At 52.9% G+C, this 13,598-nt stretch overlaps 1 protein-coding gene across 2 annotated transcripts in view; it reads right to left on the minus strand.

Annotated features, from left to right (window-relative positions):
* LOC140104753 (low-density lipoprotein receptor-related protein 8-like) overlaps positions 1 to 13,598 on the minus strand; it is a 170,610-nt gene that overhangs the window by 63,478 nt on the left and 93,534 nt on the right. For both annotated transcript variants that reach the window (XM_072128426.1, XM_072128425.1), the window contains one exon: positions 7,709 to 7,837. In XM_072128426.1, the coding sequence (XP_071984527.1) occupies positions 7,709 to 7,837 (129 nt within the window). The remainder of the gene's footprint in view (positions 1 to 7,708; positions 7,838 to 13,598) is intronic.

Genomic DNA, 13,598 nt, shown 5'->3' on the forward strand with positions numbered 1-13,598 from the left:
AGCTTTTCACTGGACGGGTCTGGTATTGCAGCTCAGTCCATTCCACCTGTAATACAAGGAGCTGAAAGCCCGGAGCGCGGGGGAGAGGGGGGGGGTGGATGGGGGGTAATCTCTGTCCTACAGATGTTATCACAACTTTTCAAGAATAATAAAGTTTTGTAATTTCTCACGTTCTTAAATATATTTATCGACCGGTTCTCATTTTCGGAAGCCAATATTTATATATTCTGAGCTCTGCACCATGTGACCCGGGCGGCCATCTTGGTCACAGATCAGTTAGAACGGAAAGCAATATTTATCAGAAGAGGAAGGTTTCCTGTCCGTCGTCTGCATTTCACTAATTAGCATAAGATTAATCAAGTGACAAGTCCATTAGAAACTCCGCGTGACGGGCGCGTACAACACTCCGCGTGACGGGCGCGTACAACACTCCGCGTGACGGGCGCGTACAACACTCCGCGTGACGGGCGCGTACAACACTCCGCGTGACGGGCGCGTACAACACTCCGCGTGACGGGCGCGTACAACACTCCGCGTGACGGGCGCGTACAACACTCCGCGTGGCGGGCCGCGTACAACACTCCGCGTGGCGGGCCGCGTACAACACTCCGCGTGACGGCCGCGTACAACACTCCGCGTGACGGCCGCGTACAACACTCCGCGTGACGGCCGCGTACAACACTCCGCGTGACGGCCGCGTACAACACTCCGCGTGACGGGCGCGTACAACACTCCGCGTGACGGGCGCGTACAACACTCCGCGTGACGGGCGCGTACAACACACCGCGTGACGGGCGCATACAACACTCCGCGTGACGGGCGCGTACAATACTCCGCGTGACGGGCGCGTACAATACTCCGCGTGACGGCCGCGTACAACACTCTGCGTGACGGGCGCGTACAACACTCCGCGTGACGGGCGCGTACAACACACCGCGTGACGGGCGCGTACAACACTCCGCGTGACGGGCGCGTACAATACTCCGCGTGACGGGCGCGTACAATACTCCGCGTGACGGGCGCGTACAATACTCCGCGTGACGGGCGCGTACAACACTCCGCGTGCAGCGGAGCAGCAGCAGAGAGATAGACAACGCACAACAACCGCAACGCACCAGAACACCAGGAAACAAGATGGAGAACAAGAGGCGGGGGGGGGGGGGGGAGAGGATCTCTAACACGGTGGACGAGGCCCCTGACCCCGCGTGGCTTCACGTGACGCCCCCGTCAGTCATTTCATCTTTCGAGGAAGACAAAGACGCGTGCTGGAGCGTTCTCCCCGGATCAGCGCCAGTTACCATGGCGACCATTATGAGATACAAAAAGCTAAAGGATGGAGAAAATCCAAAATCAAACATAAACACCAACAGCGCGTCCTACACAAACACACGGAGATTTGTTCTGACGCAGAGGAGACCGACCTCCGATTATCTACAGGAACAATAATGAGGAATAAATCACATAAAAGTGATAAAAATAAAGAAATAACTTATAAACACGTTGTAGCGCCATCAGATGGCCAATCAGGGGGATGCCGAGACCATCAGGTCAGTGATACCCAAACCAATGGTCCTCGACGTGAAGCCCAGAGATTGTCTGTTAGGGCATGCTGGGAGTTGTAGTTTCTCAGGGCACAGCGTTTGACTATAGCCACCATGTAAAGATACAGTAGTTGGTAGGTTATGGCTGTCAGGGTCAACTCTTGTAGCATCTGAACTAAATAGCCGGTAAGAAAAGGTCCAGAAGGTGTAGACTATGGCCGCCCATCATCTACAGCAGTGATGGCGAACCTTTTAGAGCCTGAGTGCCCAAACTTCACCCAAAACCACTTATTTATTGCAAAGTGCCAGCACAGCAATTTAAGCAGTAATTTCTCCTTGTTCTTTGACAACTTTCAGTCGTTCAGCCTCCTAAAGACACCAACGCAATTGAAAGGAGGAGGGCAAATTCTCCTATCATTATAGGAAGGTTCTGCAGGAAGATTCTTTGAGTCCTGTCTGGTGAACTTCATGCTGGGGTGATGGCCTGGGTGCCCACAGACAGGGCTCCGAGTGCCACCTCTGGCACTAGTGCCATAGGTTCGCCATCACTGATCTACAGTATCCCAAAGACTATGGCTGCCCATCATCTACAGTATCCCAAAGACTATGGCCGCCCATCATCTACATTAACCCAAAGACTATGGCCGCCCATCATCTACATTAACCCAAAGACTATGGCTGCCCATCATCTACAGTATCCCAAAGACTATGGCTGCCCATCAACTCCAGTAACCCAAAGACTATGGCCGCCCATCATCTACAGTATCCCAAAGACTATGGCTGGCACAGGCAACTCTAGCATCCCAAAGACTATGGCTGGCACTGACAACTCTAGCATCCCAAGGACTACGGCTGGCACAGGCAACTCCAGTATCCCAAAGACTATGGCTGGCACAGGCAACTCTAGCATCCCAAAGACTACGGCTGGCACGAACAACTCCAGTATCCCAAAGACTATGGCTGCCCATCATCTACAGTATCCCAAAGTCTATGGCCGCCCATCATCTACAGTATCCCAAAGTCTATGGCTGCCCATCAACTCCAGTAACCCAAAGACTATGGCTGCCCATCATCTACAGTAACCCAAAGACTATGGCTGCCCATCATCTACAGTAACCCAAAGACTATGGCCGCCCATCAACTACAGTAACCCAGAGACTATGGCTGACCATCAACTACAGTATCCCAGAGACTATGGCCGCCCATCATCTACAGTATCCCAAGGACTATGGCCGCCCATCATCTACAGTAACCCAAAGACTATGGCCGCCCATCATCTACAGTATCCCAAAGACTATGGCTGCGCATGAACTCCAGTAACCCAAAGACTATGGCTGCCCATCAACTCTAGTAACCCAGAGACTATGGCCGCCCATCATCTACAGTATCCCAAAGACTATGGCCGCCCATCATCTACAGTAACCCAAAGACTATGGCTGCCCATCATCTACAGTATCCCAAAGACTATGGCCGCCCATCATCTACAGTAACCCAAAGACTATGGCTGCCCATCAACTACAGTATCCCAAAGACTATGGCTGGCACAGGCAACTCTAGTATCCCAAAGACTATGGCTGCCCATCATCTACAGTATCCCAAAGACTATGGCTGCCCATCATCTACAGTATCCCAAAGACTATGGCTGCCCATCATCTACAGTATCCCAAAGACTATGGCTGCCAATCATCTACAGTATCCCAGAGACTATGGCTGCCCATCATCTACAGTATCCCAAAGACTATGGCTGCCCATCAACTCTAGTAACACAAAGACTATGGCTTCCCATCATCTACAGTATCCCAAAGACTATGGCCGCCCATCATCTACAGTATCCCAAAGACTATGGCTGCCCATCATCTACAGTATCCCAAAGACTATGGCTGCCCATCATCTACAGTATCCCAAAGACTATGGCTGTCACGGACAACTCCAGTATCCCAAAGACTACGGCTGCCCATCAACTCTAGTAACCCAAAAACTATGGCTGGCACGGACAACTCCAGTATCCCAAAGACTACGGCTGCCCATCAACTCTAGTAACACAAAGACTATGGCTGGCACGGACAACTCTAGCATCCCAAAGACTAAGGCTGGCACGGACAACTCCAGTATCCCAAAGACTATGGCTGGCACGGATAACTCTAGTATCCCAAAGACTATGGCTGGCACGGATAACTCTAGTATCCCAAAGACTATGGCTGGCACGGGCAACTCCAGTATCCCAAAGACTATGGCTGGCACGGGCAACTCTAGTATCCCAAAGACTATGGCTGGCACGGACAACTCTAGTATCCCAAAAACTATGGCTGCCCATCAACTACAGTATCCCAGAGACTATGGCTGCCCATCATCTACAGTATCCCAAAGACTATGGCTGCCCATCATCTACAGTATCCCAAAGTCTATGGCTGCCCATCAACTCCAGTAACCCAAAGACTATGGCTACCCATCATCTACAGTAACCCAAAGACTATGGCTGCCCATCATCTACAGTATCCCAAAGTCTATGGCTGCCCATCAACTACAGTAACCCAAAGACTATGGCTGCCCATCAACTCTAGTAACCCAGAGACTATGGCCGCCCATCATCTACAGTAACCCAAAGACTATGGCTGCCCATCAACTCTAGTAACACAAAGACTATGGCCGCCCATCATCTACAGTATCCCAAAGACTATGGCTGGCACGTACAACTCCAGTATCCCAAAGACTATGGCTGGCACGTACAACTCCAGTATCCCAAAGACTATGGCTGGCACGGACAACTCCAGTATCCCAAAGACTATGGCTGGCATGGACAACTCCAGTATCCCAAAGACTATGGCTGGCACGTGCGACTCCAGTATCCCAAAGACTATGGCTGGCACGTACAACTCTAGTATCCCAAAGACTATGGCTGCCCATCAACTCCAGTATCCCAAAGACTATGGCTGGCACGTGCGACTCCAGTATCCCAAAGACTATGGCTGGCACGGACAACTCTAGTATCCCAAAGACTATGGCTGGCATGGACAACTCCAGTCGACCACAGATGAGGACACCTCTAGCCTTGCTTGGCTACCAGGTTAGGAATTGGTTACAAACGTCTCCTTCCTCACCTTCCACACGGTATAAGCGTCACGAGACGCCATTGACCTAAAAATTTAGGTTATTTTATAGGTTAATTTACAAATCTGGTCGTCTCTCGAGAGTCCATGGAATATTTTTGGGACAGAAGTGAAGGTAACTATGGACGCATCTGTAGATGCCAATGGTCTTCCACTTCTCGCTTTCCAGCAGTTTTAGTTTTGCAGCGTTTGTATGGACCATAAATAAATCTGACAGAAATCGATTCATCTCATAAATCACTTGATTTCTTTCGTTACGGGTGCGATGCACGATCTACCTCGTCTCTATTTGCCCCGTTACCTTCCCCGTGGTCAGGCACAGCCCAGAGAAGTAACATTTTATCCAGCAGCAGGTGGACACGTAATCTGCATGTAGCGGCATTCATCCCTTTAAGGGGCTGTTTACTTTTACTAAATTGTGGATTTGTCCTGGTAACATCCTAATCTGCATATTCTCCAAGCATCTTGTTTATTTCATGCTCCTGCCAGTGCGTTTTGCTCATCACTTCAGTAATCTTCAGTCTCCGGGGACCCCCGCCTTTGGGTAGGCCGTCAGCGGACCCTCATCAGCATTCACTGCGTAGAGAGAGAATTTGGTGCCAGGTTTTTTCCCCCCATGAAACATATATGAGCGCGGCCTGTGATGTGTTATACAAAGCCGGCAGCATGAGGCGCCATCCTACAGACGTAAAGTGTTTGGGACAAGTAGACGGCTCCCACAGTCCTCCCTGTGCTTGATGTCTGACGTCCGGAGGCGCATCAATCCCCATCACGGGCGACGCGGAGGACGGACTCTACTCATTGATTTCATTGGAGGCTTCGGCTCATCTGCCAAAATGTTGTTTTCTTGTCAAAACTTCATTACAACAAAAAGTTAAGAGAGATTTTCTGATAAATATGGAGAGTTGGAGGATTAGTTGTATCACGTACCACGCAGGAGAACACAAGACCACGGTACCATGGCCTGGACTTATACAACTGCAAGGCAGCAAAGTGGAGCAGAATAATCAGACAAGGCTCCGTCATTATTTCCTCCAAGTCTTTGACTACTAGGTACTGACCCCCCCAAGTGCAGACCACCAGCGATGGTGAAAATGATGAACCTCCCACCATAATGGGGGGCACGAACCACAAGATATCTAACTACAAGATGTTGTCCCCACCAATTGGGAAGAACATGAAGAGCCACGACCAAGGCCGGATGTGCCGATACGTGTAGGTCTGTGTGGTTATACAATAAAGAAGACCCTTATTACGTATATGCGGAGTCGCTGGTGATTACACGTTTTCCTTTATGGCTTCCTGAGCTTCCGGGGGCTTCTCCGTGACCTGGATACCAGAAGGGGGAACTATAATGTACGAGAGCCGAGAGGCCGGATAAGACTTCATGTAATATTACTCTAAACCCCCAGGATTTAACCCCCCGTTTGGTAATTTTTGATCACCACTTTCATTACTCTGAACCACCAGGATTTTACCCCCATTATGCACAATGGACCCCATTTACCTTGGACCACTAGGAAGTAAAATATGAACAGCAGTTTTCCCAATACCCCACAACCCCCCCCCCCCCATATGCTACACCAGACCCCTACAGACTGAGCCGAATACTCTAGACCAGCGAGATGGGGGGTTCTAGCCCCCTAACCTACCTTTCACTGCTGCGTATTATCACACCCACATTTACCTCAGACCACTATGGAATAACATGTATACAAATATGTCTCTAGGCCACCAGTCATTTATTCCGTACCTCCCACCTCTATACTAGGACCCCCGGGGAGGGAGACAAGAACCTTCTTTCCTAGGCGCCGATGTTGCGTCATTGACATCCCCTTTAAGGCTTGTGGATACTTCACATGAGCTGCTTCTGCCCAAACACTAAGCCAGGGGGTCGAGAACCGTGGTCAAATGGGTCGGGCCTGATGGCCACACATACATGGAGCTCCACATTCCCAAGTGTAAAGGAGCCGAGGATATGTCCTGCTCGCCTATAGAGTGGGCACAGACATGGAGCGGGCGGATGATGGGAATAACCTTCCATGTAAGATGCCGGATATTTATGTGGTGAATGTGTCCCCACTACGAGGCACCGCACGCCCTCCTCGGTCTCTCGATTTTCCCGATTATCTTGGCCAATGCCCATATTATCCCCCCCTCTCCTCTACAGAACGTGGCATTGAGACGGAGCGCGATTATCACGGCAGATTTCCACATTTTCACGGCCTTTTATGTAAATCTGGTAACTTCCCAAAACGATTCGCTGCCAGAAATCTCCATTGTGGGGACATCAGGGTCCTGCTCTGTATAATCGCTGTGAAATGATTCCACTCATGTGTCTGGCTGCGTCTTGTGCTGATGGGAGAGATGCCAGGGACTGTAGCGTCTTCCATGACGGCCGCTCTATAGGGGGCTACATGCCCACCAGGGGATTACTGCATGAGGGGGGAGGAGGGTAGACAATGCCCCCCACAGTACAACAAGCCCCAGGAAGGAGTCTAGGAATCTATTACATCATCATTCTTCATGGATGTGGTCAAAGCCGCACCATAGGACAGGTTCTCCATATCAGAGGGGTCCCACACCCAGTGCCCCCCCACAGCTGACCACACATAGAAGTAGAGGGAGCAGACAGACGTCCTCTGTGTAGTGGTCACACCAGGTCACTGCAGATCATCTACCAATAACATAAATGTGACCCCATTCATCCACTGCACCGAGAATGGCGCCAGCTGCTGAGAACACATTATCCGTCAGAGTCCTTGGTGCCAGGTCGTTACGCGTCTGATATTGGGGAGCTAATCCTATGGTATGTTACCGATATAGTGGAGACTTCCAACATGGAACAACCTCTCTAACGCCCCTCCGAATAATATAATAATATAATAATATTGGCGCAGTGTGACCGGAGCTGAACACAATCATTGTCCCGGAATATCCGTCTGTGGTGATGAATCTGGATATTATCAGTAGTGAACGGATCAGATAACGGTGGAAGCCGCGAGATCCACAGACAAGTCCGGGGGGGGGGACTTTGCGTCCATGTGTGTAGCCACTCACCTGTAGGACAGTCCTTCTCGTCCAGGCCGTTTTCGCAGTCCCTCTCGCCATCGCACTTCCAGGTGGCCGGGATACATTTATTGCTGGATTCTCCGCAGCTGAACTTCTCTGCGGCACAGATCTGCTTCGCTGCAGGAGAGAGAGGAAAGCCGGGGTCAACATGAGCGAGACAAACACAGGACGACCCCCAACCTGAACCCCAAACCCCTGGGGTGCCGTAAGCATTCAGTGCAGTTACCTTCTAGCACAAGACTTATGGGATGGTAAACCGCAGCCATCCCCCTGGTGACATCCAATGGCCTCAGCCTTTCTCTCCAGAATTGGAAGGTCCGGCCTAAATACATCTAATGTGCACGACCGCCTGATCCCAGGGGACCCCGCTGCCAGGACCCCCACCCATACTAATAGTGCACAGGTCCGTGCCAGGGTCCTATAGCAATCCATGGACCATCAGAACGTCTTACGGGTCTCCGGCTTCCAGCGTGTGACATCTACAGTACAGACCCCTAATGGGGAGCAGCCGCTCCAGTCTCCGCCCGCTGAACCCCCCATAATCAGAGAAGCATCGTGCGGCTTCCTCCTCCGGCTCAACAGCAAACGCTACAAGGAGCCCAAACATTTACATTCATGGAGGGAGGAGATGGAGAAGCAGGTGGAAAACTGAGGCCTATGATGACTGTGCCCGGTCCTGGATCTATGCCACCCCGCGCACCCCGCTATCACCCACCCCCAGCGTGCACCCCGCTATCACCCGCCCCCAGCGTGCACCCCGCTATCACCCGCCCCCAGCGCGCACCCCGCTATCACCCGCCCCCAGCGCGCACCCCGCTATCACCCGCCCCCAGCGCGCACCCCGCTATCACCCGCCCCCAGCGCGCACCCCGCTATCACCCGCCCCCAGCGCGCACCCCGCTATCACCCGCCCCCAGCGCGCACCCCGCTATCACCCGCCCCCAGCGCGCACCCCGCTATCACCCGCCCCCAGCGCGCACCCCGCTATCACCCGCCCCCAGCGCGCACCCCGCTATCACCCGCCCCCAGCGCGCACCCCGCTATCACCCGCCCCCAGCGCGCACCCCGCTATCACCCGCCCCCAGCGCGCACCCCGCTATCACCCGCCCCCAGCGCGCACCCCGCTATCACCCGCCCCCAGCGCGCACCCCGCTATCACCCGCCCCCAGCGCGCACCCCGCTATCACCCGCCCCCAGCGCGCACCCCGCTATCACCCGCCCCCAGCGCGCACCCCGCTATCACCCGCCCCCAGCGCGCACCCCGCTATCACCCGCCCCCAGCGCGCACCCCGCTATCACCCGCCCCCAGCGCGCACCCCGCTATCACCCGCCCCCAGCGCGCACCCCGCTATCACCCGCCCCCAGCGCGCACCCCGCTATCACCCGCCCCCAGCGCGCACCCCGCTATCACCCGCCCCCAGCGCGCACCCCGCTATCACCCGCCCCCAGCGCGCACCCCGCTATCACCCGCCCCCAGCGCGCACCCCGCTATCACCCGCCCCCAGCGCGCACCCCGCTATCACCCGCCCCCAGCGCGCACCCCGCTATCACCCGCCCCCAGCGCGCACCCCGCTATCACCCGCCCCCAGCGCGCACCCCGCTATCACCCGCCCCCAGCGCGCACCCCGCTATCACCCGCCCCCAGCGCGCACCCCGCTATCACCCACCCCCAGCGCGCACCCCGCTATCACCCACCCCCAGCGCGCACCCCGCTATCACCCACCCCCAGCGTGCACCCCGCTATCACCCACCCCCAGCGCGCACCCCGCTATCACCCACCCCCAGCGTGCACCCCGCTATCACCCACCCCCAGCGCGCACCCCGCTATCACCCACCCCCAGCGCGCACCCCGCTATCACCCACCCCCAGCGTGCACCCCGCTATCACCCGCCCCCAGCGCGCACCCCGCTATCACCCACCCCCAGCGCCCTTAGTAGTCCTGTGCTATATACTACCCCCTGTCAGGAGGAGTCCTGTGCTATATACTATCCCCTGTCAGGAGTCCTGTGCTATATACTATCACCTGTCAGGAGGAGTCCTGTGCTATATACTATCCCCTGTCAGGAGTCCTGTGCTATATACTATCCCCTGTCAGGAGTCCTGTGCTATATACTATCCCCTGTCAGGAGGAGTCCTGTGCTATATACTATCCCCTGTCAGGAGTAGTCCGGTGCTATATACTATCCCCTGTCAGGAGGAGTCCTGTGCTATATACTATCCCCTGTCAGGAGGAGTCCTGTGCTATATACTATCCCCTGTCAGGAGGAGTCCTGTGCTATATACTATCCCTGTCAGGAGGAGTCCTGTGCTATATACTATCCCTGTCAGGAGTCCTGTGCTATATACTATCCCCTGTCAGGAGTCCTGTGCTATATACTATCCCCTGTCAGGAGGAGTCCTGTGCTATATACTATCCCCTGTCAGGAGGAGTCCTGTGCTATATACTATCCCCTGTCAGGAGGAGTCCTGTGCTATATACTATCCCCTGTCAGGAGTAGTCCGGTGCTATATACTATCCCCTGTCAGGAGGAGTCCTGTGCTATATACTATCCCCTGTCAGGAGGAGTCCTGTGCTATATACTATCCCCTGTCAGGAGGAGTCCTGTGCTATATACTATCCCTGTCAGGAGTCCTGTGCTATATACTATCCCCTGTCAGGAGTCCTGTGCTATATACTATCCCCTGTCAGGAGGAGTCCTGTGCTATATACTATCCCCTGTCAGGAGGAGTCCTGTGCTATATACTATCCCCTGTCAGGAGGAGTCCTGTGCTATATACTATCCCCTGTCAGGAGGAGTCCTGTGCTATATACTATCCCCTGTCAGGAGGAGTCCTGTGCTATATACTATCCCCTGTCAGGAGTCCTGTGCTATATACTATCCCCTGTCAGGAGGAGTCCTGTGCTATATACTATCCCCTGTCAGGAGGAGTCCTGTGCTATATACTATCCCCTGTCAGGAGGAGTCCTGTGCTATATACTATCCCCTGTCAGGAGTCCTGTGCTATATACTATCCCCTGTCAGGAGGAGTCCTGTGTTATATACTATCCCCTGTCAGGAGGAGTCCTGTGCTATATACTACCCCCTGTCAGGAGGAGTCCTGTGCTATATACTATCCCCTGTCAGGAGTCCTGTGCTATATACTATCCCCTGTCAGGAGGAGTCCTGTGCTATATACTATCCCCTGTCAGGAGGAGTCCTGTGCTATATACTATCCCCTGTCAGGAGGAGTCCTGTGCTATATACTATCACCTGTCAGGAGGAGTCCTGTGCTATATACTATCCCCTGTCAGGAGTAGTCCTGTGCTATATACTATCCCCTGTCAGGAGGAGTCCTGTGCTATATACTACCCCCTGTCAGGAGTCCTGTGCTATATACTATCACCTGTCAGGAGGAGTCCTGTGCTATATACTATCCCCTGTCAGGAGGAGTCCTGTGCTATATACTATCCCCTGTCAGGAGTCCTGTGCTATATACTATCCCCTGTCAGGAGGAGTCCTGTGCTATATACTATCCCCTGTCAGGAGGAGTCCTGTGCTATATACTATCCCCTGTCAGGAGTCCTGTGCTATATACTACCCCCTGTCAGGAGGAGTCCTGTGCTATATACTATCCCCTGTCAGGAGGAGTCCTGTGCTATATACTATCCCCTGTCAGGAGGAGTCCTGTGCTATATACTATCCCCTGTCAGGAGGAGTCCTGTGCTATATACTATCCCCTGTCAGGAGGAGTCCTGTGCTATATACTATCACCTGTCAGGAGGAGTCCTGTGCTATATACTACCCCCTGTCAGGAGGAGTCCTGTGCTATATACTATCCCCTGTCAGGAGTCCTGTGCTATATACTATCCCCTGTCAGGAGGAGTCCTGTGCTATATACTATCCCCTGTCAGGAGGAGTCCTGTGCTATATACTACCCCCTGTCAGGAGGAGTCCTGTACTGTATACTATCCCCTGTCAGGAGGAGTCCTGTGCTATATACTATCCCCTGTCAGGAGGAGTCCTGTGCTATATACTATCCCCTGTCAGGAGGAGTCCTGTGCTATATACTACCCCCTGTCAGGAGGAGTCCTGTGCTATATACTATCCCCTGTCAGGAGTCCTGTGCTATATACTATCCCCTGTCAGGAGTAGTCCTGTGCTATATACTATCCCCTGTCAGGAGTCCTGTGCTATATACTATCCCCTGTCAGGAGTCCTGTGCTATATACTATCCCCTGTCAGGAGGAGTCCTGTGCTATATACTATCCCCTGTCAGGAGGAGTCCTGTGCTATATACTATCCCCTGTCAGGAGGAGTCCTGTGCTATATACTATCCCCTGTCAGGAGGAGTCCTGTGCTATATACTATCCCCTGTCAGGAGGAGTCCTGTGCTATATACTATCCCCTGTCAGGAGTCCTGTGCTATATACTATCCCCTGTCAGGAGTAGTCCTGTGCTATATACTATCCCCTGTCAGGAGTAGTCCTGTGCTATATACTATCCCCTGTCAGGAGGAGTCCTATGCTATATACTATCCCCTGTCAGGAGGAGTCCTGTGCTATATACTATCCCCTGTCAGGAGGAGTCCTGTGCTATATACTATCCCCTGTCAGGAGTCCTGTGCTATATACTACCCCCTGTCAGGAGGAGTCCTGTGCTATATACTATCCCCTGTCAGGAGGAGTCCTGTGCTATATACTACCCCCTGTCAGGAGGAGTCCTGTGCTATATACTATCCCCTGTCAGGAGTCCTGTGCTATATACTATCCCCTGTCAGGAGGAGTCCTGTGCTATATACTATCCCCTGTCAGGAGGAGTCCTGTGCTATATACTATCCCCTGTCAGGAGGAGTCCTGTGCTATATACTACCCCCTGTCAGGAGGAGTCCTGTGCTATATACTATCCCCTGTCAGGAGGAGTCCTGTGCTATATACTATCCCCTGTCAGGAGGAGTCCTGTGCTATATACTATCCCCTGTCAGGAGGAGTCCTGTGTTATATACTACCCCCTGTCAGGAGGAGTCCTGTGCTATATACTATCCCCTGTCAGGAGTAGTCCTGTGTTATATACTATCCCCTGTCAGGAGGAGTCCTGTGCTATATACTATCCCCTGTCAGGAGTAGTCCTGTGTTATATACTACCCCCTGTCAGGAGTAGTCCTGTGTTATATACTACCCCCTGTCAGGAGGAGTCCTGTGCTATATACTATCACCTGTCAGGAGGAGTCCTGTGCTATATACTATCCCCTGTCAGGAGGAGTCCTGTGCTATATACTATCCCCTGTCAGGAGGAGTCCTGTGCTATATACTATCCCCTGTCAGGAGGAGTCCTGTGCTATATACTATCCCCTGTCAGGAGGAGTCCTGTGTTATATACTATCCCCTGTCAGGAGGAGTCCTGTGCTATATACTATCCCCTGTCAGGAGTCCTGTGTTATATACTATCACCTGTCAGGAGGAGTCCTGTGCTATATACTATCCCCTGTCAGTAGTAGTCCTGTGCTATATACTATCCCCTGTCAGGAGTCCTGTGCTATATACTATCCCCTGTCAGGAGGAGTCCTGTGCTATATACTATCCCCTGTCAGGAGGAGTCCTGTGCTATATACTATCCCCTGTCAGGAGGAGTCCTGTGCTATATACTACCCCCTGTCAGGAGGAGTCCTGTGCTATATACTATCCCCTGTCAGGAGTAGTCCTGTGTTATATACTATCACCTGTCAGGAGGAGTCCTGTGCTATATACTATCCCCTGTCAGGAGGAGTCCTGTGCTATATACTATCCCCTGTCAGGAGGAGTCCTGTGCTATATACTATCCCCTGTCAGGAGGAGTCCTGTGCTATATACTATCCCCTGTCAGGAGGAGTCCTGTGTTATATACTATCCCCTGTCAGGAGG

This window comes from Engystomops pustulosus, chromosome 10 (assembly GCF_040894005.1).
Source record: "Engystomops pustulosus chromosome 10, aEngPut4.maternal, whole genome shotgun sequence".
Lineage (NCBI taxonomy): Eukaryota > Metazoa > Chordata > Amphibia > Anura > Leptodactylidae > Engystomops > Engystomops pustulosus.